Source organism: Indicator indicator, chromosome 35 (genome assembly GCF_027791375.1).
Source record: "Indicator indicator isolate 239-I01 chromosome 35, UM_Iind_1.1, whole genome shotgun sequence".
Taxonomy (NCBI): domain Eukaryota; kingdom Metazoa; phylum Chordata; class Aves; order Piciformes; family Indicatoridae; genus Indicator; species Indicator indicator.
Genome location: NC_072044.1, coordinates 534488 through 555483, shown reverse-complemented (window position 1 = coordinate 555483; position 20996 = coordinate 534488). Strand labels below are relative to the sequence as shown.

General features: G+C 55.1%; 1 protein-coding gene across 1 annotated transcript; it reads left to right on the top strand.

Moving 5' to 3' along the window:
- The first annotated feature begins 773 nt into the window (after nucleotides 1-773).
- On the top strand, nucleotides 774-13145 carry MTCH1 (mitochondrial carrier 1). Its single transcript, XM_054395765.1, has 13 exons — nucleotides 774-777; nucleotides 1854-2122; nucleotides 2863-2947; nucleotides 4334-4440; nucleotides 5653-5730; nucleotides 6202-6259; nucleotides 6891-6942; nucleotides 8500-8559; nucleotides 10470-10563; nucleotides 10910-10957; nucleotides 11149-11216; nucleotides 12293-12368; nucleotides 13071-13145. The coding sequence occupies exons 1-13, from the start codon at nucleotides 774-776 to the stop codon at nucleotides 13143-13145; spliced, it is 1074 nt and encodes a 357-aa protein (XP_054251740.1).
- The last annotated feature ends 7851 nt before the right edge of the window (nucleotides 13146-20996 follow it).

Below are 20996 nucleotides of genomic sequence, written 5' to 3'. Positions count from 1 at the left end.
CTGGGTGTAAAGGAGCTGCAGGGGTGGGTGGTGATGGCTTCTCTCCCTCTCTCTGCTTGAAGGTGTTTCTGGGATGTTGTTTGGGGACCAGGATTTGCCCAAAGCAAAGATCCTCTGCTGTCCTCCTTTCTGTGGCAAGAGAGCTTGTCTCTGCTTTGCCTCAAAAGGAAAGAGGAAGCACAGCAGGTTGCAAGCAGGAGAAATGCTGAGCAAACATGGGAATTTGTTCAGTTTTGGGGGAGGAATCTTGCCATGTGGGCCGAAGCTGGGGCATTGTGCTGGTTTGAGGCCAGACAGATCCTCTCTTGCCCCGAAAGGGACAAAAGAATGACACACACAAATGGATTGGAGAGTGATGGAGAGTTTAAATGGAAAAGCAATTGGTGAAACTACAGAAAACTACAAAGCATAGTGGCAAAGAACATCCTAAAGCATAGAGAGTCCCTTACACAATTCCCAGAGGCTTCCAATCCTTCCCTTCTCCCACCTGAGGGTATACCCAAACCCCCCAGGGCTCCTTCTTCCCCCTCCCACTGCTAGGCAAGTCTCAGGCTGGCCAGGTCTGAGACTGCCCCCCCTCCATTCTCCTCCTGGCATTAGGCCTAGACAGGCCTATGGGACCTTGAGGACACTCCCCCGGCATTACCCAATAAGAGAGGACATCTCCCATGGGAGCAGAGAGGGAAGAAAGAGGAAGAGAATGACTCTGCAGATGGCCTTATAGGGCGCAGGATTTCTGGGTAGAAATACGCCATTTCCTGTGTCCACCCCTAATGGGTAGGCACCCAGGACACCAGAGGTGTATCTCATGCAGCAGTGGCAGGGGGCACCCAGCCTAAACTGCCACAGGCATTACCAAGCCCAGAGCAGCAGCATAGGTTTTGTATAAGGGTACAAACAGGCATGTGTCCATCTGCTGGGAGTCCCCAGTAACAGGGTGACCTATGTCCCATCCCAAGTTGGAGCCTGGGGGTGCCCTTCGTGGGCTGCGAGTCACAGAATCCTCTAGGTTTAAAAAGACCTTCCAAACTGAGTGCAGCCATCAACCCAGCACCGCCAGGTCACCACTAACTCGTGTTCCTCAGCACCACATCTCCTTGGCTTGGGATGGGAACCCCACCACTGCCCTGGGCAGCCCGGGCCAGGCCTTTGGAGAAAACAAACCTGTTCCTCATGGCCAACCTAAACCTCTCTTGGTGCAACTTGAGGCCATTTCCTCTTGTCCTACTGCTTATTCCTTGGGAGAGAAGACCAACCCCCAGCTGGCTCCAGCCTCCTTTCAGGGAGCTGTAGAGAGCCAAAAGATCTCCCTCCCCTCAGCCTCCTTTTCTCCAGGCTGAACAACCCCAATTCCCTCAGCCACTCCTCCCAGGACTTGTGCTTAGACCCTTCGGCTCTGCTGCCCTGCTTTGGACAGACTCCAGCCTGAACACCTCCGCTGCCAGAAGAGCCCTGAAGCGCTGGAAGCGGCCGGCAGTGTGGGACGCGGTCAGAGTCCCAGGCCCGCAGCTCTGCAGGCCCCACGGCCAAGCCCCTCCTGTGCGTGCCCTGCAGCAGCCGACCCCAAGGAGCTCCCCTCATGAGAACAGCCCTCGGGGAAGCAGCTCACAAAGCACAGCTCCACCACGCCACATTCTTCCCTGTGCCCCACGGCCTCACTGCCTCCTCCTTTCCCCGTCACGGCCCTTGCTCGCCGCTGCCCCACGCCTGTCCCTGCCACGGCCGCCCCGTCCCTGCCTCCCTCCCACCGCGACTCCCGCCCATGGTTCCGTCCGCATCGCCCCCCGCGGCTCCCGCAATGGTCCCGCCCGCCCGTCCCCTCCATGCTGACGTATGACGCAATGACGCAATAGCGCCCCAGGGGCGGTGCAGGCGCAGGCGCAGTGGCGGCGGCGGTGGGGCCATGGCGGTGGCGGCGCCGCTGCCCCCGGCGACGCGAGCGCCCCCTGGCGGTGCCGCGGGGCGACCGGAGGCGATGGGTCCAGGCCCGGGGGGGGCAGCGGCGCAGGCAGGACCGGGGGGAGATGTCCGGGCCGAGGGCGCCGAGGGGCTGTTCGTGGTGCTCGGAGCCGGGCTCGCCGCCGCCAGCCACCCATTGCTCTACGTCAAGCTGCTCGTCCAGGTCCGGGGTCGCCGGGGGGGCGAAGAAGGGCGGATGGGGACCCCCGCGTATGACAAGGGATCGGGACCCCAATATAACGAAGGCAGGGGAACCCCTATATATATATATATATAGGCCCTCCACACCGTATGCTGAGGACCACTGTATACCTGCCCCCCTCTTTTATAATAGGGGACAGAATGGGGACACCTATAGATTGAGGGGGAATGGGACGTCCCTATATAAGGGACCCCCCTCTATAACAGGGTGAGATCACCCTCTGTTGGGGTCCCTTTGTCACTGGGGAAGGAGGGCAGCTCTGTAATGATGGCTCCTGCACGGTAGGAGCATGAGGATACCTCCCCTAATGGGAACCCCAGATGTAATGGAATGGGAACCCCGGTATGATAAATAGGAAGCCCTATGTAACGGAGGGGTGAGGACCCCCATGCAGTGGGGGCTCCTTCATAGCAGGGACATCAGGATCCCCTCATGTGACAGGAGCTGGGGACACCCTGTGGCATGGGGACCCATGTAAAATAGGGGGGGGGCTCCCTGTGCTGCAGTGGGGGCTCCTGTGTAAGGAGGGGTAGGGAACCCCTAGATAATGTATTTCCTGTAAGGGCTCTTCATGGGATCTCCGTGGGTCTGAGTGTGATGGGGGCAGCTCATGGACACTGGGGTCGAGGCAATCTGGCCTGGGAGCTTTGGGAACGCTGGGACAGGGGTAGGATCATGCTCATGGGGGGTTCTCTTGGCAGGTTGGGCATGAGCCACTACCTCCAATTGTTGGAAGAAATGTGCTGGGGAGGAAGGTCCTGTACCTGCCTGGCTTCTTCACCTACGGTGAGCAAGCCTCCCTCCCTGCCAGCACAGACTCCTGCCCCAGAATGGGGTGGGAGCTGCCAGGTCAGCTGAGCTGAGCCTTCCCACATCCCCTTGGGATCATCCTGAGGCTGCAGTGAGACATAAACCACTACAACTGGTTGCAAGGCCATCACATCTACCTACCTCTTGTTGAAGACAAGGCAGTGCTGGCCCTGACACTGCTGCTGCATCTCCTTCCCGTGGCGCATTGCTCTGGGTTTACACCATCACAGAGGGGGTTGTGGGGGTTTAAGTGGAGGGATTTGGGTGTGCTCAAGGCAGCCAAGCACCCCTCTGTGCTACCAACCAGCCCTGCATTAACTTGTGCCCCTGCCCTGCTCATTTGTGTTGTAGGTGGAGCCCTAAAGGGACAGAAATGTCAGGAAAGGGGAAAGCAAAGTGTTTAGAAGGGAATAAAAAGGGAGATGTTTTATCTCTGTGTGGGTGGAGCAGGGTGGGTGAATGCTCTGTGACCATGGGGAAGGGAGGTGCAGGGTCCTGACAGCAGAGCTGGGCAGATGCCCAAATCAGACAGCAGTAGTCATGGGGTTGGAAAGGGACCCAAGACAAGCAGCATGACAAGAGCACTTCAGACCCATCCTGAGGCACCTGGGGCTGGGTACTCTCTGGGGCTGCCCTTTGGAAGATGCATTTCCCAAATGGGTTTCCAGCGTTGGGTGATGGAGATGTGCAGAACATCCCTGGTGTTGCATGGGACAGAGGATGCAGGGCAGGAGCAGTTAGAGAGTCATAGAATGCTTTGGGTTGGAAAGGACCTTTGAAGGTCATCCAGTCCAACCCCCCTGCAGTCACAGGGGCTTCTGCAGCTACAGGAGTTGGTACCCACAGGCACCTAGTAGGTTGTTCTCCACCTTGTTGTATCAGGGATAAATTGGATCTGTTGGCTTTTTTTTTTATTGGCTGGAGCCCTGAGGAGCTTTGCCTGGAAGAAGGTGGTGGGGCAGGGACTGAACCTGGGTGTGTGAGATCTGTATTAACCCTGAGTCTGACCCCCTGGAGCAGAGGGAGGAGGTGACACCACACAACACATGAGATGATCCCTCCCTCCCTCCCCAGGTCAGTCCAAATCACCTTGTAGCCCTTCCAGGTGAGCAAGACCAGAAGTAGCCCCAAAGACTGGAGCTATCCTTCCAGACTGGACAGATGTGGCAGGGAATACTTCTGGATTCTTTGCATCCTGTAGGAAATGTCTTCAGGAATAAATCACTCTGGGTGGGACTGCAGAGCAGCTGCTGCGCCGTGCCGAGCTCCGGGGCGGTTTCGGCTGAGGCTGGAGGCGTTTGGGGTGCTCCTCACGAGTTGGCCAGTTCCCAACTGACAGCAGCCTGGTGTTTTCTTACCCAGCCAGACACATTGTGGAAGTGGATGGGAAAAGAGGCCTCTTCCGTGGTCTTACTCCTCGCCTCATCTCAAGCACTTTATCAACCATCACCAGGGGGAGCGTGAAGAAGGTAAAGGTCGAGGTCGGCTTCTCTCACCATCAATCAGCTTCCTGCTGCTACTGCAGGGCAGCCAGGGAGCCTGCCTGGGCCTGCACTCAGCCACCACTTCTTGGGGAGGAATAAAACACCCATCCCTCCAGAACAGAACACCATGAGGAGGAGTAAAGAACTCATTCCTCTCCATCTCTCAAGGGCTCAGGTCCTCCAGAACAGAAGAACATGAGGAGAAATAAAGCACTCATCCCTCTCCATCTCCCTAGGGCTTAGGATGGTCCTCCAGAACAAGAGGAGAACATTGTCCAGTTCTGGGCCCCTCAGTTTAGGAAAGATGTTGACTTGCTGGAGCATGTCCAGAGAAGGGCAACGAGGCTGGGGAGAGGCCTTGAGCACAAGCCCTATGAGGAGAGGCTGAGGGAGCTGGGACTGTTCAGCCTGGAGAAGAGGAGGCTCAGGGGTGACCTCATTGCTGTCTACAACTACCTGAAGGGAGGTTGTAGCCAGGAGGGGGTTGGTCTCTTCTCCCAGGCAACCAGCACCAGAACAAGAGGACACAGTCTCAAGCTGCACCAGGGGAGGTTTAGGCTGGAGGTGAGGAGAAAGTTCTTCACAGAGAGAGTGGTTGGCCATTGGAATGTGCTGCCCAGGGAGGTGGTGGAGTCACCATCCCTGGAGGTGTTCAAGAGGGGATTGGACATGGCACTTGGTGCCATGGTTTAGATAGTCATGAGGTGTAGGGTGACAGGTTGGACTCAATGATCTTTGAGGTCTTTTCCAGCATTCTTGATTCTATGATTCTATGATTCTATGAGGAGAAATAAAGCACCCATCCCTCTCCATCTCCCTAGGGCTTAGGATGGTCCTCTAGAACAAGAGGAGAACATGAGGAGGAGTAAAGAACCCATCCCTCTCCATCTCTCAAGGGCTCAGGTCCTCTAGAACAGGAGATCATGAGGAGGAGCAAAGGACCTATCCCTGTCTGGCTCCTAAGAGCAGCACAGGAAGAGAGCAGTGTCCATACCCCAAAACCTCATTTCATTTGAACAGCCACTTGCCTTTTATCCATGGACAGCAGTTTTTCTCTTCCCCTGTTTTTCTTTCCATCCTCCCTTCTCCTGTGTTCCTCCTTGCTTGGTTTTCTTCTCCTCCTGTCCTCAGACCTTGAGGGTTTGTTGCTCAGTATCTCCATCAGTTCTGACCTGATGCTGCTTCTCTTTCTTCCAGGCCTTTCCTCTGGAGGACATGGAGCACGTTTCTAACAAGGATGATGTGAAGACCTCCCTTAGGAAAGTGGTGAAAGAGGTGAGAAGTGGATATTGCACATTAAGGAGTGACTGGGGAGCCACTGGGGATGGGAATGCTTCATCCCTGGAGGTGTTCAAGGCCAGGCAGGATGGGGCCTTGAGCAACCTGGGCTGGTGGAATAGGTCCCTGTCCATGGCAGGGGGCTTGGACTAGATGATCTTGAAGGTCCCTTCCAATCCAAACCAGTTTGTGATTCTATGACAGGATGCTTCTGTGTGCCTGGAGAGCAAAGGAAGCTTCAGCTGTGGGTTGTGGCTGAAATTTGAGCAGCTCTGGGTGAAAAGGTTGTGGTATTTAGTAGCCACTCTGTGTCCAGCTATGAAGTCTTTTATAGGAACAGAAGTTTGCCCTGAACAACAGCCTTCAGGAGGGACCCAGAATGGGTTTCACTGCCCTGAGGAAAGGGCCTGGTCCATGCAGGTGCAGCAGGGCAGCTTTTCATGCCAGTGTGGTTTTTTTTCTCCCCAGACATCTCATGAGATGATGATGCAGTGCATGTCCAGGGTTGTCTCACACCCACTGCACGGTGAGTCCTGTCCCTCTGCTTGGCAGCCCTCTCTGGGCTGAGGATCTCCCTCAGAACTCCTTACCTGAGGTGCTTCTGTCAGAAATGGCTTCCCATGAAACCACTGAACCTGTGAAGGCAGCAGAGCAGATGTGGTCTGAGTGTTGCTCGGGGAGGCTGACACTTGGGGTGACCATCAAGGTCTAACCCAGCTGAGTGGAACAGGTTGCCCAGGGAAGCCTCATCCCTGGAGGTTTTTAAGGCCAGGCTGGATGTAGCTCTGGGCAACCTGATCTCAGTGTGAGGTGTCCCTGCCCATGGCAGTGGGGGTGGAACTGGGTGATCCTTGGGGTCCCTCCCAACCCTGACAATTCTGTGATTCTGTGGGTGGTAAGGTGCTCTCTCTCCCCATTCATCCAAGAGCTGAGAGATGCCCTTGGGGTTATGGTCAGAAATCCTCCCTATGACTTCCAGCACAGGGGAGGGCACTGGTTTCTAACAAGTCTTGCAGTGATGAGGAGCTCTGGGAGGGTCTGCAGGTGATGAGAGCTGAGGAAGGGAGGGCAGAAGGGTCAGGTCTCATTTTCTTTTGCATCCCTTCTGCCCAGACTGGCTTTGTCTCTTTGTCAGCCCTGTGTTTCTTTCCTCCTAGTGATCTCCATGCGCTGCATGGTGCAGTTTGTGGGCCGGGAAGTCAAATACAGGTGAGTGGCTGCAGCCCTGCAGGGCTTGGGCACAAGGAAGGATGAGAGCCAGCTGCCCAGGTGCAGTGGGGGAAATGGCAACCCAGGAGGTCTGGCAGAGTGAAAAATGGATCTGAGCTGTGGTTGGAGGCTGGATGACTGCAGGGTGAAGGGGTGTGGGGAGGTTGGGCTCTGTCCTGTTGTGCCCCTGGTGGCTCTGGTGGCTCTGGCACTCCTAGCTGATCACACAGTGAGTCTGCTGCCTCTTTGCTTTGGGTCTTCCTAGGAAGGGAGGTCACCAGAGGAGGGAATATGAAGGGCTGCTGCAGCTCTGCTATTCTGTCCAAGCCTTTTCCAGTAATCCCTGCCCCTCTGCAGGGCAGAACTGCACTGGAAGGCGTGCTAGAGCTGATGGCAGCTAACCCACCACTGCCAGCAGGAGCTCCCAGGGTTGTTGGGCTCAGAACCAGGCTCATCAAAGCACAGTGACACGTGTGACACGTGCACCCACTCACACAGAGTCAAGCACAGCTCTCCTGGCTTCAGCATTTGCACTGCTGTCAGCAAGCTGTGTTGCTCCAGGTGTACTTGCAGGCTGGCAGAGTGCAGGCATAGAATCATAGAATCAAGATTCATAGAATCATAGAATCAAGAAGGTTGGAAGAGACCTCAAAGATCATCGAGTCCAACCTGTCACCCTAAACCTCATGACTATGTATAATTGAATTGCTTTGGTTGGAAAAGGCCTCTGAGATCATTGAGCCCAACCATCACCTGAGGAACTGGGATGAACCTCCAAGAGATGGCTCCATGTAGAGCTGGGACTGCACACAAGGTTTCAAGGGCCAGGTTTCCAACCTTTCTAGGCCAGCTTGAAGGAAGCCTTGAGCAACCAAGTCCAGCTGAGAGGTGCCCCTGCCCATGGCAGGGGGGTTGGGGTAGATGATCTCTAAGGGCCCTTCCAACCTAAGCCATTCTATGAGTGAGAGTGGAGAGGGGATGTGAGTGTGGGACCTGTCTGGCAGAGGAGAAATCAGTGAAACCAGTCAGATGTCAGCAGTGCTGGAGCTCCAGGGGATGAAGTGATGGAGTGGCTTCACCTCTGGTGGTATCTGCAAAGCCAACAGGCAGACATCAGCCAGGGAAGGGAGGTGAAGAGGGAGGAAATAACACAGGGCACACTGGGACCATCACCCCTCTGATCCCTCCTCAAAGCAGCCTCCAGCAACCTAAATCACATGGAGATGGTGAACATCATGGAATGGTTTTGTGTTGGAAAAGCCCCATCTGGATGTGTTCCTGTGTGACCTGTGCTGGATTCTATGGTCCTGCTCTGGCAGGGGGGTTGGACTGGATGATCTTTGAAGGTCCCTTCCAACCCCTAACATTCTGTGATGATCCTAAGACCTTTAAGGTCCTGCAGATAAGATCTTACTCTGTGGGTTTGGGAGAAGCAGAGCAGAGGTGCCCATGGCATTGCTGGCATGCTGGCTGGGGGCTGCAGAGGGCTTGTGAAGCTGCTTGGGGCAGAGCTGGAGCAGCCCCTGCAGGCTTACAGCTGATTTCCTCTCTTGGCAGCGGAGTGTTCAGTGCCATCGGCAGGATCTTTAAGGAAGAAGGGATCCTGGGATTCTTTGTGTGAGTGAGTTGTTGTTCTCCCACCTTCTCCCACAGCCTGAGGGCCCTGGGGGGCTCCTGGCCACTCTTCCAACCTCGGAGTGGTGCTGAGCTCCCTCTCCTTGAGATCTTGCCTGACAGCAGGGCTCTCACATCACTCCCTTGGGCTCAGATGAAATCTGTGCCTTTGACAGAGCTCCAGGCTCACCATTAAGTTTGCCCTAGATCTTATCTTCAATCAAACCTTTAGAGCCCAGAGGAAACCCTGCAGCTTTTCTTACCTTTTTCTTTTTCCCCTGGGTGCTTCTTTGTCTTTCAGTGAGAGGCCATTTAAAGCATTTGTTTGTGCAACAAGCCCCAAGATCAAGTGCAACAATGAGCCCCCTTGTTGAAACCAAAGCCAGGGCCTGGATGAGGAGCACATTCCTCTGGAGAGCACTGTGGGGGCTTGTAACGAGCAGGTGGCTCCTGCTGGCAGCAGGTTTGCTGGTTGGCAGGAGTGTGGTGCTGCCCTGCCCTCCCTGCCTGCACCAGGAGGAGCTGAAAGGAGCCTCCAGGCACTTGCAGAGCAGGGAGAATGGATGGTGGAAGTCTAGTGGACACCTTTTTGCTGAAAACCTGAATTAACACTTCTTGCCTTTTTTCCCCACCTGTCTGTCTAAAAGCAGCACCACCTGCAGCCCCTGCTCCCTGTGGGGAGGTGACTGACTTGATGGTCTTGATGGTAGTAAAGGCAGCTCTGAGGTTTGAGGAGGTGTCTTCAGGCCTGATGCCTTTGGCTCTGCAGTCACAAAATCCAGGCCTCCAGATGAAAGAGAGAATCATCAAATTGTTTAGGTTGGAAAAGGCCTTTGAGATCATCCAGTCCAAGCCTTACCCCAGCACTGCCAGGGCACCACTGAACCATGGCCCTCAGCACCACAGCTCCAGGGCTTTGGAACCCCTCCAGGGTTGGGGACTCCACCACTGCCCTGGGCAGCCTGGGCCAGGCCTTGACAACCTTTAGGGGGAAGAAATTGTTCCTCATGGCCAACCTGAACCTCCCCTGGGACAGCTTGAGGCTGTTTCCTCTTGTTCTATCACTTGCTCTTTAGGAGAAGAACCAAATCCCCACCTGGCTCCAACCTCCTTTCAGGGAGCTGTAGAGAGCCAGAAGGCCTCTCCTGAGCTTCCTTCTCTCCAGGCTAAACACCTCCAGCTCCTCAGCCACTCATGAGTGCTGCTGTAGGCCTTTCTCCAGCTTCGTTACCCTTCTTCTGCACATGAACACATCAGGAAGCAATCACAGGGAGTCTCACCCTCTCCTTCCCCAGGGGGAAAGGGCCAGGGCTCTGCAGGGACCCCATCAATCAAGTGTCACTGCCTCTTCCTCTTGCAGCCCACAGCCCTTCTGCAGCTCCAAACCTGCCCAGGTTCCTCTGGGATGCTCCTGGTGTGTGGGGCATGGCTGGAGCATGCTGCCCAGCAGCTGTCCCTCTCCTCCACCTCCTGAGGAAACAGTGGGAAAGGAGCTGCCACATTCCCTTCCTCCACTTTAAATAAACCCCGTTGGTAGCCTAATTAAACTGAAAATTCACAGGGAAGGCTTTCACACAGCCCAGAGTGTCTCAGGAGGACTCTACAACCCCTCCAGGAAATCACTCTGCCATGGGGAGGACACAAACTGCATCTGTGGGACCAAAGTGCTGCTCTTCTGCCCTCAGCCCTCCTCCAAACACATCCACTGTGGAGCCCTCACCTCTCCTGGCCTCACAACCCCTGTGCAGCAGCAGCCCTGGCATGCTCTGGGGGTCTGCCTAACCCTCCCCCCTTCAGTTCCTCCCACAGGAAAGATGCATTTTGGGGCTGGGGAGGTTCCTCTACACTGAGCACCTTGGAAGGTGGCACTGGGAGCCTTCTGCACCTCATGCCCTTCTGTTTTGCCCTTGCAGGGGTTTAGTCCCTCACATCCTGGGGGATGTCATCTTCCTCTGGTGCTGCAACCTCTTGGCTCACTTCATCAACACCTACGCTGTGGATGATAATGTGAGTGGGGGGTCCTGCTGGGGGGCTTGGGAGACCTGTACCAAGCACCTGCAGTTGTGAGGGGTTCAGGGCAGGTTGATGCCTAATTTAACAAAAAGCAGATGCTGGGCTTTGGGTAGGACACTGCAAAGGTGCTGAGGATGCTCTGGCTGCTCAGGGTTGTGGTTCAGCTGCAGTTTGGGCTACCAGGTTTGCTGGCAAATGCCTTCCCTCATTCTCAGCTGGGCTGCAGTGTGGTTATTGCTGCTTCCTGCCTTCATCTGGGGCTCAGAGGGATGTCTTGCAGTGGCAGTGGCAGCCTGGTGTTGTCCACCTCCTCCACAATCCCTTTGGTTTCTCTTTGCAGTTCAGCCAGGCATCGGTGATCCGGAGCTACACGAAATTCGTGATGGGGGTACGTAGAGAGCTGCCCTCTCATTTCTCCTCTTCCTGCCATCTGTGGGGTGAGAGCTCCTGCTCTCAGGGTAAAGCCTGCTCTGTAATTTACCTCCAGAGACAAGGAGAACTTTACTGACAGGCAAAAGCTGGGAATAGCTGTTTTGATGTGCTGGGCACAGAGGGGCTGTTGGTGTTCTGTGCTTTCAGATCGCTGTGAGCATGCTGACCTACCCATTCCTTCTTGTGGGAGATCTCATGGCAGTGAACAACTGTGGGTATGTCCCTCACACCGAGATCTAAGGCTTTCCCTCCCTTTCTTCCAGCCCCTTGTTGTCTGAATCCTCTGCTAAGGGTCGTAAAGCTTTCATACAGAACCATAAACTATCTGGCACCTTGTGGAGCTGCCTCGTTTCCTGTCCCAGGTTGCTTATAATTTTAGATCAGAGGGCACAGACAGCAGCAGTGGTAAAGCTCAGGTGGAGAGAAATAAGGAGAATCGTGGTGGTGTGGTCTGACAGGAGCTAGACTGGAGGCAGAAGGGATCAAAGGGACCATGCTGTCTCTGGGGAGCAACATGAGGGAAAGCAAAGCTCTTAGTCGTAGAGCCATGGGATAGTTTTGGTTGGAAAAGCCCTCTAAGATCATTCAGTCCAACCACCAACCCAACACCACCATGGCCACTAACCCATGTCCCAGAGTGTTATGTCTACCTGGTTTTTAAACACCTCCAGGGATGGTGACTCCACCACCTCCCTGGGGAGCCTGTTCCAAATTGTTTCTAATGTCCAAACTAACCCTCCCTTGGCACAATTTCAGGCTGTTTCTCCTTGTCCTATCACTTAATACTAGGGAGAAGAGACCAACCCCCACCTCACTCCAACCTCCTTTCAGGGAGTAGTAGAGAGCCAGAAGATCTCCCTTCAGCCTCCTCTTCTCCAGACCAAACATCCCCAGCGGGTGGCAGTGGATGCAGACAGGAGCAGGGCCAGACTTGCTTTCCCAGTCCCACTCCTGCAAGAAGTCTTTTGCATTCATATTTATGGGCTGGGGGCTGGATGTAAGCCACTGGTGTGGTTTTTTCTCAGTATCTGCTGGCTCTTGAAGGTGTAGCACTGCCCATGGAGCAGGACCCCTGGTGTGTCCCAGTGCCTCTCCGAGTCTGGATGCTGCAGGGCTCATTAGATTCCATGATCTGCTGCACTGTAAATACTGAGCTGGGCATTTGGCTGTCAGCCCAGGGTGGACACCGTTTCTGTGTCCTCACTTACTCTTCCTGCTGCTCTTGTGTTACCTGTCTGGGTAGGGTGACATCTGCACAGGACCATCTCAGCTCTTTCCTGTTGTCATGCAGGTTGCGTGCAGGCCTCCCTCCGTACGCTCCTGTGTTCACATCCTGGATCCATTGCTGGAGGTATCTCAGTGCACAGGTGAGGGAGCAAGGCTCACACACAGGGCTTTGGGCTCCTGCTGCTTCTTCCAGGTGCCACCTCCTTGATGTGCTCTGTAACCTGTTTCCATCCCTGCAGTTCTGCCACTGGTACTGCTCTGCCTGTTACATGCCCAGAGCTTGCAGCCTGCAGACTTTCAGCCAATGCATTGCATGCAGCAAAGCAAAGTGGATCTGCAAGTCAGTTAGCTCCATGTTGAGCAGTATCAAAAGCATGTCTGGAGGCAGCACAAGGTGCTTCCACATTCCGCATATGAAGCCCACAGATGTATGTGCACATCCCTTCCTCACACAGAAAAGTTAGGAAAGGAAAGAACTTAATCTTCATAGAGTCCTTTGGGCTGGAAGGGACCTTAACCCATCCACTTCCAAGCCCCTGTCATGGGCAAGGATACCTCCTACTAGACCAGGTGCTCAAGGCCTCATCCAGCCTGTCTTTGAATACTTCCAGGCTTGGAGTCTCCACAACTTCTCTGGAAGGTGGCTCTGCCCCTCTCCATCAGTCCTTCAGAGGGAAATGCCTGCCCAGTGCCCGTGGGGCTGAAACCCCACGTTCTGCTCTGCTGCAACCCAGTGTGCTCAGGCCTTGCAGTGGGCACGAGTCAGGCTCAGCTAAACCAGCTGCAGTTGCCCAGCCAGCTCTTGGCAGGGCTGCCCTGACCCTCTGCTCTCTCCTCCCCAGGGGCAGCTGTTCCGTGGCTCCAGCCTGCTGTTCCGCAGGGCACCGATGCCAGCCGGCTGCTTCCCCACCGACTGACCCAGCAGGGAGAGGAGAGGACCTTGGACTCCTCCAGAACTCCTCAGCTTGTTTCAATCTATGTCTGTTTTTTTCTTTCCAATCCAAAGCCCTTGGTGCCAGAAGAAGACATCTCATCTCCAGCAAGGCCAGCAACAAGTTGGCTTCTGGACATCTGGCTTCAGGCTCCAGCTGGACCAAAGATCCATCCTCGTGGTTGTCTCAACCAGGAGGTGTAGCAGAGAGAGCAGAAGGCTCTTGTCTTGTCTCTTTGGTCCAGGCTGTAGCTCTGGAGACACTGGAGAAGTCCAGGAAACCAGAAGCTGCCCAGGTACTAAAGGAGCTAGCCTTGAGGTGCAGGGACAGAAGACTGCTTCGTTCTGCCTCAGCTGAGAAGCAGCAAGAGATCCGAGGTGACCTCGCTGGGACGGCTGTGCCAGCTGGCCAGCCTCCCACCTCACCTCTTTTGGAGAGGGCACACATTGTGTGGCAGGGCAGGATCAGCCCTGTGACCCATAGCTAAGGTTTTGAGGGTCCCTGAACACTGGGGAGCACTCTGCCTTCCCTGGGCATGAAAGCATCAGAACAGAAAAGGGAAGCAAGGTCCCACCACAGAGAGCTGTCCCACAGGGGCAGGTATGGCTCAGCTCCAGGGAGTGCTGGGACTTGGACATGGAGAGAGCACGTGGGGAGGGATGTACAATGCAGATGGCAGCTGCTTTGGGCAGGAGTTTTGCAGCAGACCAGGCTGTATTTAGGTGCTGGGTGTGCCCTTGGCATGCAGGTGGGTCCTAGGCTGGACTGGGGACACTCCTGTGGTGCAATTGTGCCAGCAGCAGGATCATGCCCCCCAGCAGGCTGCTGCTGAACCCCAGCATCACCCCTTTGCTGATGGACATGGAGCCACATGTTGTGGTGCTGAGGTGCTGCGTGGGTGCTCCTTGCAGCAGAACACTCAGCCCATTGCCATCTGGCATAAAGGAAGAAAACCTGAGCTGGCCACAGGCTTGCAAGGTGTCAGGGTCAAGGGCTCCTTGTGCACATGGGAGCATGGCTGGGTCTTGAGTAGCAGAGCTCATGGTGGCAGCAGGGCTGGTTTTAAACTCAGCTCCTCAGACAAGAAGTTATTTTGCACCAGTCTGTGCGGGCAGGGCATCCAGGCAGGGTTCCCCCATTTTTGTCCCCCCACGAAGCAGTCTTTTGCACAGAGCTATTGCTGCACTCCCTGGAGAGAGGTTTTTGGGATCCTTGAGCAGGTTTCTCGTGTGTTGCTGCAGCAGCAACTGAGGTCACATCTCCTCCTGGTCCCCTGAGGCCCCCAACCTGCCATCTCACAGAGGTCCTCCTCCATCAGGTTTGATCCACACCTCCCAGCCAGGGCTTGCAGGACAGTGCTGGTACATACTGGGACCGACAGCCCCCACCCAGCTCCCTTTGGTGTCGTGAAGTGGGTCCTGTCTGTCCTCCCTTCCTCCCTCCAGTTTATGTTACAGTAACAGAAGTTAAATAATGCATGGCCCTGTTCCCTAACACCAGAGATTATCTCAAAGAGGATTTAACTATGCTCCAAAATACAGCTATAAAACAACAGCTCCGGGGTCTTTCTTCTTTTCAAAAGTGTTGTGTTTTTTTCTTCCTGCATAATAGGAAGGTTTCAGTTTAAAACAGGCACTCCTTTGGTTTCTCTCCAAAGCAGGAGCTAATCCAGTGGCTGCAAACCCAGGTTCCCTCTGGTTTTCCTCCCCCCACCGTGGAAAGTCAGCAGGTTTAGGCTGAGCAAACTGCTCTGGGTGCACCTGGAGTCAGGGTGGAGGCAGCTGTGGGCTTGGCTGCTTGAAACAATCCACACCAAAGTAGGGATTTACAGTTAACATCGACCCTGAGCTCCTCTGGAAGGGATGGTGGAGACCTTTCACTGCTGTCAGATCCATCAAGTGAACTCAGCCACTCCATTTTCCCCCTGCACAGGATCCTTAGCCACCAGCTTTTTATGGCATTAGCTGGTTTCTCACCTACCCCAACACCAGGCATTGCATTTCCCAGCTCACCCAACACCTGCTCAGGAACATCTGTCTTTAACCCTCAAAAGGAAGGCCACTTTCTGCTGGTCACATGCCTGTAAAACCTCCCACAGCCTGCACACAGCCTGGCTGGGAGCAGAAGTGCTATTTCCTTTCCTTTGAGGAATTCACCAAAGGAATTTACCTCAACCTGCCCCAGAGCAATCATCCTGCCAGCAATTACTGCCCACCTCTCTGGGACTTTGCTGGAAAACACAACACTTGCAATATAATTTTTTGGTCAATTTAAATGAAAAGCAGGTTTCCAAGGTTTCGGGGCACTGCCTAACCTCAGAGCAGGGGCTGCCAGTCAGGATGATGAAATGTTTCCATATCTCCTTTTGTTTCTAACCCCTCTTCTTGCCCCATGCTTCATCTGAGGTGTCCCCTCCATGGGGACAGCACCTGCAGCAGGAGCAGGCAAGGAGACAGCCAAACCCTGCCTGGGCACCCCCCTCCCTTAAATGCCTGCCCCATTAGCAGGTGCTTGTGTGGCACAGCCGGTGGAAACAGGCCCTGCTCCCGCAGGAGAGGGGATGCAGGGTGAAACCTGCTGTTGGGAGAACAAATGAAGAGGTGGAGGAGGAGGTTTGAGTCCAGCACCTGGGATGGAGCCAGGCATTTCTCCCCCACACAGTGCACTGCTATCTATCTGCCCAGGAAACAAACGTGGGTTTAAATATTGACTTTCTCCTGCACAGCCCCGGGATGGGTGGAGGTGGCAGCCGTTCCCTGCCCTCACCCTTTATCAGCTCTCCCTGGAAAATGGAGAGTGCCAGGACTTTGGCCTCATCTGCTCCCAGCTGCCGGGGGGCAGAAGGGAGGCAGCGACTGCAGTCGGGAGAGGGGAATTCAGGTCAAGGCTGCCCTGAGTCTCCGCAGGGTGCAGACACTTGGATCTGGCAGGATTTGAGAAAGGAGGTGCTGGTGAAGCCCTTGTGCCCAGAGAAAGTGCAGCTGAGCTGGGATCAGTTCCATCATCCTTCCCTTTCTCCTTGCAGAGCCCATCCTGCTGTAATCCCTTCAGTTAAAACCAACCCCCCGCCCAGCCCTGCTGCTTCCCCGTGGCTGAGCCAGGAGGAAAGCAGCCAGGCAGACCTCTCCAAAGGCTGCAGGGTGCCTGTCAGCCTGGTGTCTGGGCAGGGGGAAGGCCAAGGGCTGCTGGTCCCCCCTTGGCAGCCCCAGCAGCGATGGAGGGGCCTCGTCTTGGGGCTGCACACGAGGAAGTGGCCCTGCGGCGCGGCAGCCCTCGATAAGGCTGTTTGTGCTGCTCCCCCGCAGTGCCCGGCAGCACGTAGGCAAATAGTTCTTTAATATATATATATATATATATATAAAATAATAACCCTGGTGCAGGAGATCCTGCTGCTGGGGAGCTGCCGGGAAATGTGCAGGGTGGGGACTTGGAGCAGACCCAGGCGCCAGGGGTGCGGTTGCCCCCGACCTATCCCTTGTCTTTGCCCTGTCCTTGCTGGGAGCAAGGTGGCCTTGTCCCTTGGCATGGCCTTCACTTGAAGAGGTAGGTTAGGGAAGAGCCAGGTCCTGCCGGATTCACCCTGTCTTGGACACGAAAAATCCTGTCTGGAAACAAGGAGGAAAGGTCACAAAGGTCATGGCAGGAAAGCTCAGTGCGGTGGCCTGACTGCCACACTGGCAGTGGTGGCCTTGTCCATTGCTGCTGGCTTGTAGGAGGGAAAGAGTGGCTTTTAGGACTCTCCCTTGCCTGCTGTGATCCCTTTTTTGGGGCAGAACTCCCTCAAACCCTCCCAAGCTGAGCCACCCTGTCTCCTCCCCGGATGGCAGCACTCTTGGGGGTCGCCAGTGCTGTTTTGTCCCACCCCAAGGAGACCTCAGGTCTGGGGAAAGAGGCAGCAGAGGCCAGCCAGGGTCAGCTGGATGCCTCCCCCCGTGGCTGCTCTGGGCCCCCCATCCTGAGGAAGAAGCAGGAGGCCCAGCCAGCTGCGAAAGGGAGGGGAAAGTCACCCCAGCTTTCGCTCTGGCTTCTCTCCCTGTGCTGCAAGCCGAGGGCCAGGCCGGTGTGGTGAGGGTCGGCAGGGCTGCCGCGGCAGCCGTTGTGCGAGGCTCCATCCGTGCCCCGGCTGGAAGCAGCGTTAGTTCTGCGGTGGGGAGGGATGGAGCTGCTCCCTTACAAGCCGCCTGCGCCGTGCAGCCGTGCAGCCGGGCAGCACAGCTCTTGTCAGGCTGCCAGAAGAGGCTGGAGCAGCGTCACATGCTGCAAAGTTTTACAAGGCGAGCGAGCGACTGGGGAGAGGGACAGGAGAGGGGACAGCCACTTGGACTCACACGCAGAGAAACCTCCTCTGGGCTCCCTCCGGCTCCTGATCATCAACCTTTATTATGGTTTTTTTGTTTTTTGTTTGTTTGTTTTATTTTTTCCTTCCCTCTCTTTTTAATTCCTTTTGGAAGAACAAAGACTTTGGGGTGGGTTGGCACGTTTGTTTTTCCGGGGTTGGTGTCGGTGTCTGACGGGGAGGGGGGGAAGGAGACTCGGGGGGAGCTGGTGGCTCGAATGCAAGAAAGTCTCAAATTTGCTTGGCTGAGTTGCTGAGGTCTAGGTAAAACTTGGAGGAGGAAAGATGAAGGGAGGTGGGAAGAGGAGAGGGGGGGAAATAATTAAAGAATAAAATATGATGACGTCACTTGGAGCAGGGGTGCCTTCCCTGCTGCCTGTCAGATGCGCCTGAAAAGAACAGGGCAATAAAACAACAGCCGCCTCTGTCTCCCTCGTTAAACACGGCACTAATTGGATGTTAATTTCTTCTTGCTCTTCTCGCTGCTCGATTGTGAAGGGCTCTGCCTGGCTCTCCCTCTCTCTCTCTCTCTTTCTTTCTTTCTTTCCTGTTGCAATGCTCTTGGCAGCTCTGAGGGACTCCGGACTGTTCGTTCCCCTCCCGCTCCTGGACTGGAATAATTCAGGAGCTGGGAGAATTAAAAAAGACGAGGACGTGGGAGAGAAGGGTTCAGAAACGGGGTGGGAGAGATGGATTTGGAGAGCTACCTTAATCTCCCTGTTTCCCGTGCATTGTCCTGCTGACTTGGAGCTATTCTCTTCCTATTTGATTTCTCTTCCCTCCTCCTTTCCCTTCGTGTTGGGTTTGGGCTGCTGGGGAAAAAAAAAAAACAACAAAAAAAATGTGACAAAACCCCAAAAAGGGCAGTAAAAAAAAAGGAAAAAAGAGGGGAGGGGGGTAAAGGAAAAAAGGGAAAAAAGGATGAAAGGGGGGAGAGGAAGGAAAAAAAAATAAAAAAGAAAAAAAAGGAAAAATAAGGAAAAAAAGGGGAAAAAAGGCCAAAAAAAAGAGGAAAAAAGCCATAAAAAGAGGGAAAAAAGGCAATAAATACAGGAAAATATAAAAAAGAAAAGGAAAAAGGCCAAAAAAAAAAAAAGGGCAAAAAAAAAAAAGGCAAAAGAAGAGACAAAAATAAAAAGCAAGCATGGTTCAATGACGACAAACCCCCAAACCTCCTCCCAGCTCCCCCCATCTCGCCGCGCCGCCTAACCCCTGCGTGGAAAGAGGCGTTTTAGGGAGCCGGAGCAGGAAGTTGTTGTTCTCTGTCTTGCCCAGGTCATCCTTAAAGGGTATGTGTGGAAAAGCGGCTGGCGCGTGGGGCTCGGTGGGCAGCCAGCACTGCTTGGCCTCCCCTCATGGTGGTTGCCCCCCAGCCAACGAGGCAGGCGTGAGGTGGAGAGGGTTTTGGGGGCTGGATGGTGTTTTGGGGGGGATGCAAGAGGGGCCCAAGGGACAGGATGGGTGGGGGAGCAGAGGGGAGGGAGCGGGAGGCGGAGGTTGGGGGGGAGAGAGAGCGAGAGCCGGGGAGTAAAGTCCTACCTGGGATCGGTGCCAACTTCCTGCAAAGGGTTACAGACCCGCGGCTTTGAGAGCCCACCAGAGGCGAGTGTGCTCTTGTCACGGTTCCAAGGCGAGATGAAGGCAGCAGGAACAGGTACAGCAGATGCCGAGTGGCCTCGTTTGCCCACCGAGCAGGGCTTGGGCTCCATTTAAACCTCGCCGACAGGAAGGCTTCGCTTCTCCCGCCGGTGGGGGCCTCGCCATCCCTGCACGAGGCCAGTGGGGCCGTCGGGTGCCAAGGGTGGGGTGCATGGGTTGGTGGCAAGGGGTGGGGGGTGTGTGTGTATGTGCATGGCAAGGGGGGGCTCTGGCGCCCGTCCTCCTCCTCGCTGTTTGGATTAACATGCGGAAGATGCGCCTGTCACTTTGCTTACTGTCAGCGGCGGCTCGGGGATGGGTGATGGCTTTGTTCAGCACAGCCGGGGGAGCTGTGCCAACTCGGACTTGGCAGGCGAAGCTGGGTGGGCAGGGAGAAGGGGGCCGAGGGAGCGGCTGCTGGGGCAGCTGTGGAGGGACGTGGCCGCAGGCCCGCGTCTGAGCGCGGCGGCTGGCTGGCTGGCGCGCGCCTCCCTCTCCCTCTCCCTCTCTCCCGCTCTCGCCTGCGCCCAGGCTGGTGCAGACAAAATGAAAACGTGTTTTGTTTTGTATTTTTGGCATCTCCCCAGCAGCATTACCAACCCTGGCTGCACCCCCCCCCCATCCCCGCCTCGCTCTCTCTGGTCCCTTCCACAACCCGTCGTGACTCTCCCTTTTTACAATCGACGCAACCCAGGTGCTAGGAGCAGCAGAAAGAAAAGGCCAGAAATGCTCCCTGGCACCCAAACCACCCCCAATCTGCCCCCTTGGCAGCAACTGCTACCAACCTCCCTCCATGGCGGGCGGTTTGTTGTTTGTATATATGTATATATGGGGATTTTTTTGTTCTTTATTTCCCTCCCCCCCCATTGGAACCCTCTCGTCTTGGGGGGGGGTGTTGCTATTCAAGGAGCCGTCACCTCCTGTCCTGTGAAAACCAGGAAGGAGGGAGCCCAGGGCTCAGTTCTGCCTGGACACTGGGGCGGCGGGCGAGAGAGCCAGCAATGGAGGGCGCAAGGAGGGAGGAGAAGGATGGGCAGGCAGGAAAAGAGCCCAGGGGGGGCAGGAAAATTAATCCACCTCCCTAGGCCTTTTGTTTAACCTGTGTCGATGCAAAGGAAGATCTTGGTTTGGTGGTTTGTTTTTTTTTTATTCCTCTCCTTACCCTTTTATTTGCCCCCCTGTGCTTGAGCCTGGCGGGGCGTTTCCCAAGCCAACAGGGCAACTTTGCGGAGCGGGCGGCGTCGGAGGTTGGTTTTTTGGGAGGCGGCGGGAGCTCATCCCGCGGGCGCGCGGCTCCGAGTGCAGGAATTCCTGCCAGCTCGCCTTTGTGCCAGCCTCCCTTGGCCTTGGGTGTCTCGTTCAGATGGAGCCTGGCATCCAGGCACCGCCCATTTCTTGGCGTTGAGCTGCGAGGAGAAGGAAAGGGGAGAGAGAGCGAGCGAGAGAAGGGGAAAAAAAAAAAAGCTGTCTCACTCAAACTGGCCTTTCTCGGAAAAGGATCCTTCCCTGATGATTGTCCGGATAAAGCGGAGCTAAATCCAGCCACCACTCCACCACAAACCCACTCTCTTCCACGGTGCGTCTCTCTTGCTGCCTTGGTACGAAATCGAACCTCACTCTTAATTTTGGTTGGTTGTTTGGTTTGTTGGTTTTTTTTTTTTTGGTTTGGTTTGGTTTTGGTTTTGCTTTTTGTCCGTGTGGTTGGGGTTTTTGGTTTGGTCTGGGGTTTTTTTTTGTTTGTTTGTTTGTTTGTTTGTTTTTTGGGTTTTCTTGCCTTTGATTTGAAGTAACCTTTTGTTCCTCCAGTTGCTCCGGCGCTTTCTTCTAGCTGTAAGCTGCCTTCTTCTCCCCAAAAAAAACCA

Excerpts from the sequence above, each read along its gene's own strand:
- MTCH1 (XM_054395765.1), top strand. Across the intron at positions 2,948-4,333 it reads GCCTGGCTTCTTCACCTACG|CCAGACACATTGTGGAAGTG; the intron begins GTGAGCAAGCCT and ends TTTCTTACCCAG. Across the intron at positions 10,564-10,909 it reads CCTACGCTGTGGATGATAAT|TTCAGCCAGGCATCGGTGAT; the intron begins GTGAGTGGGGGG and ends TTCTCTTTGCAG.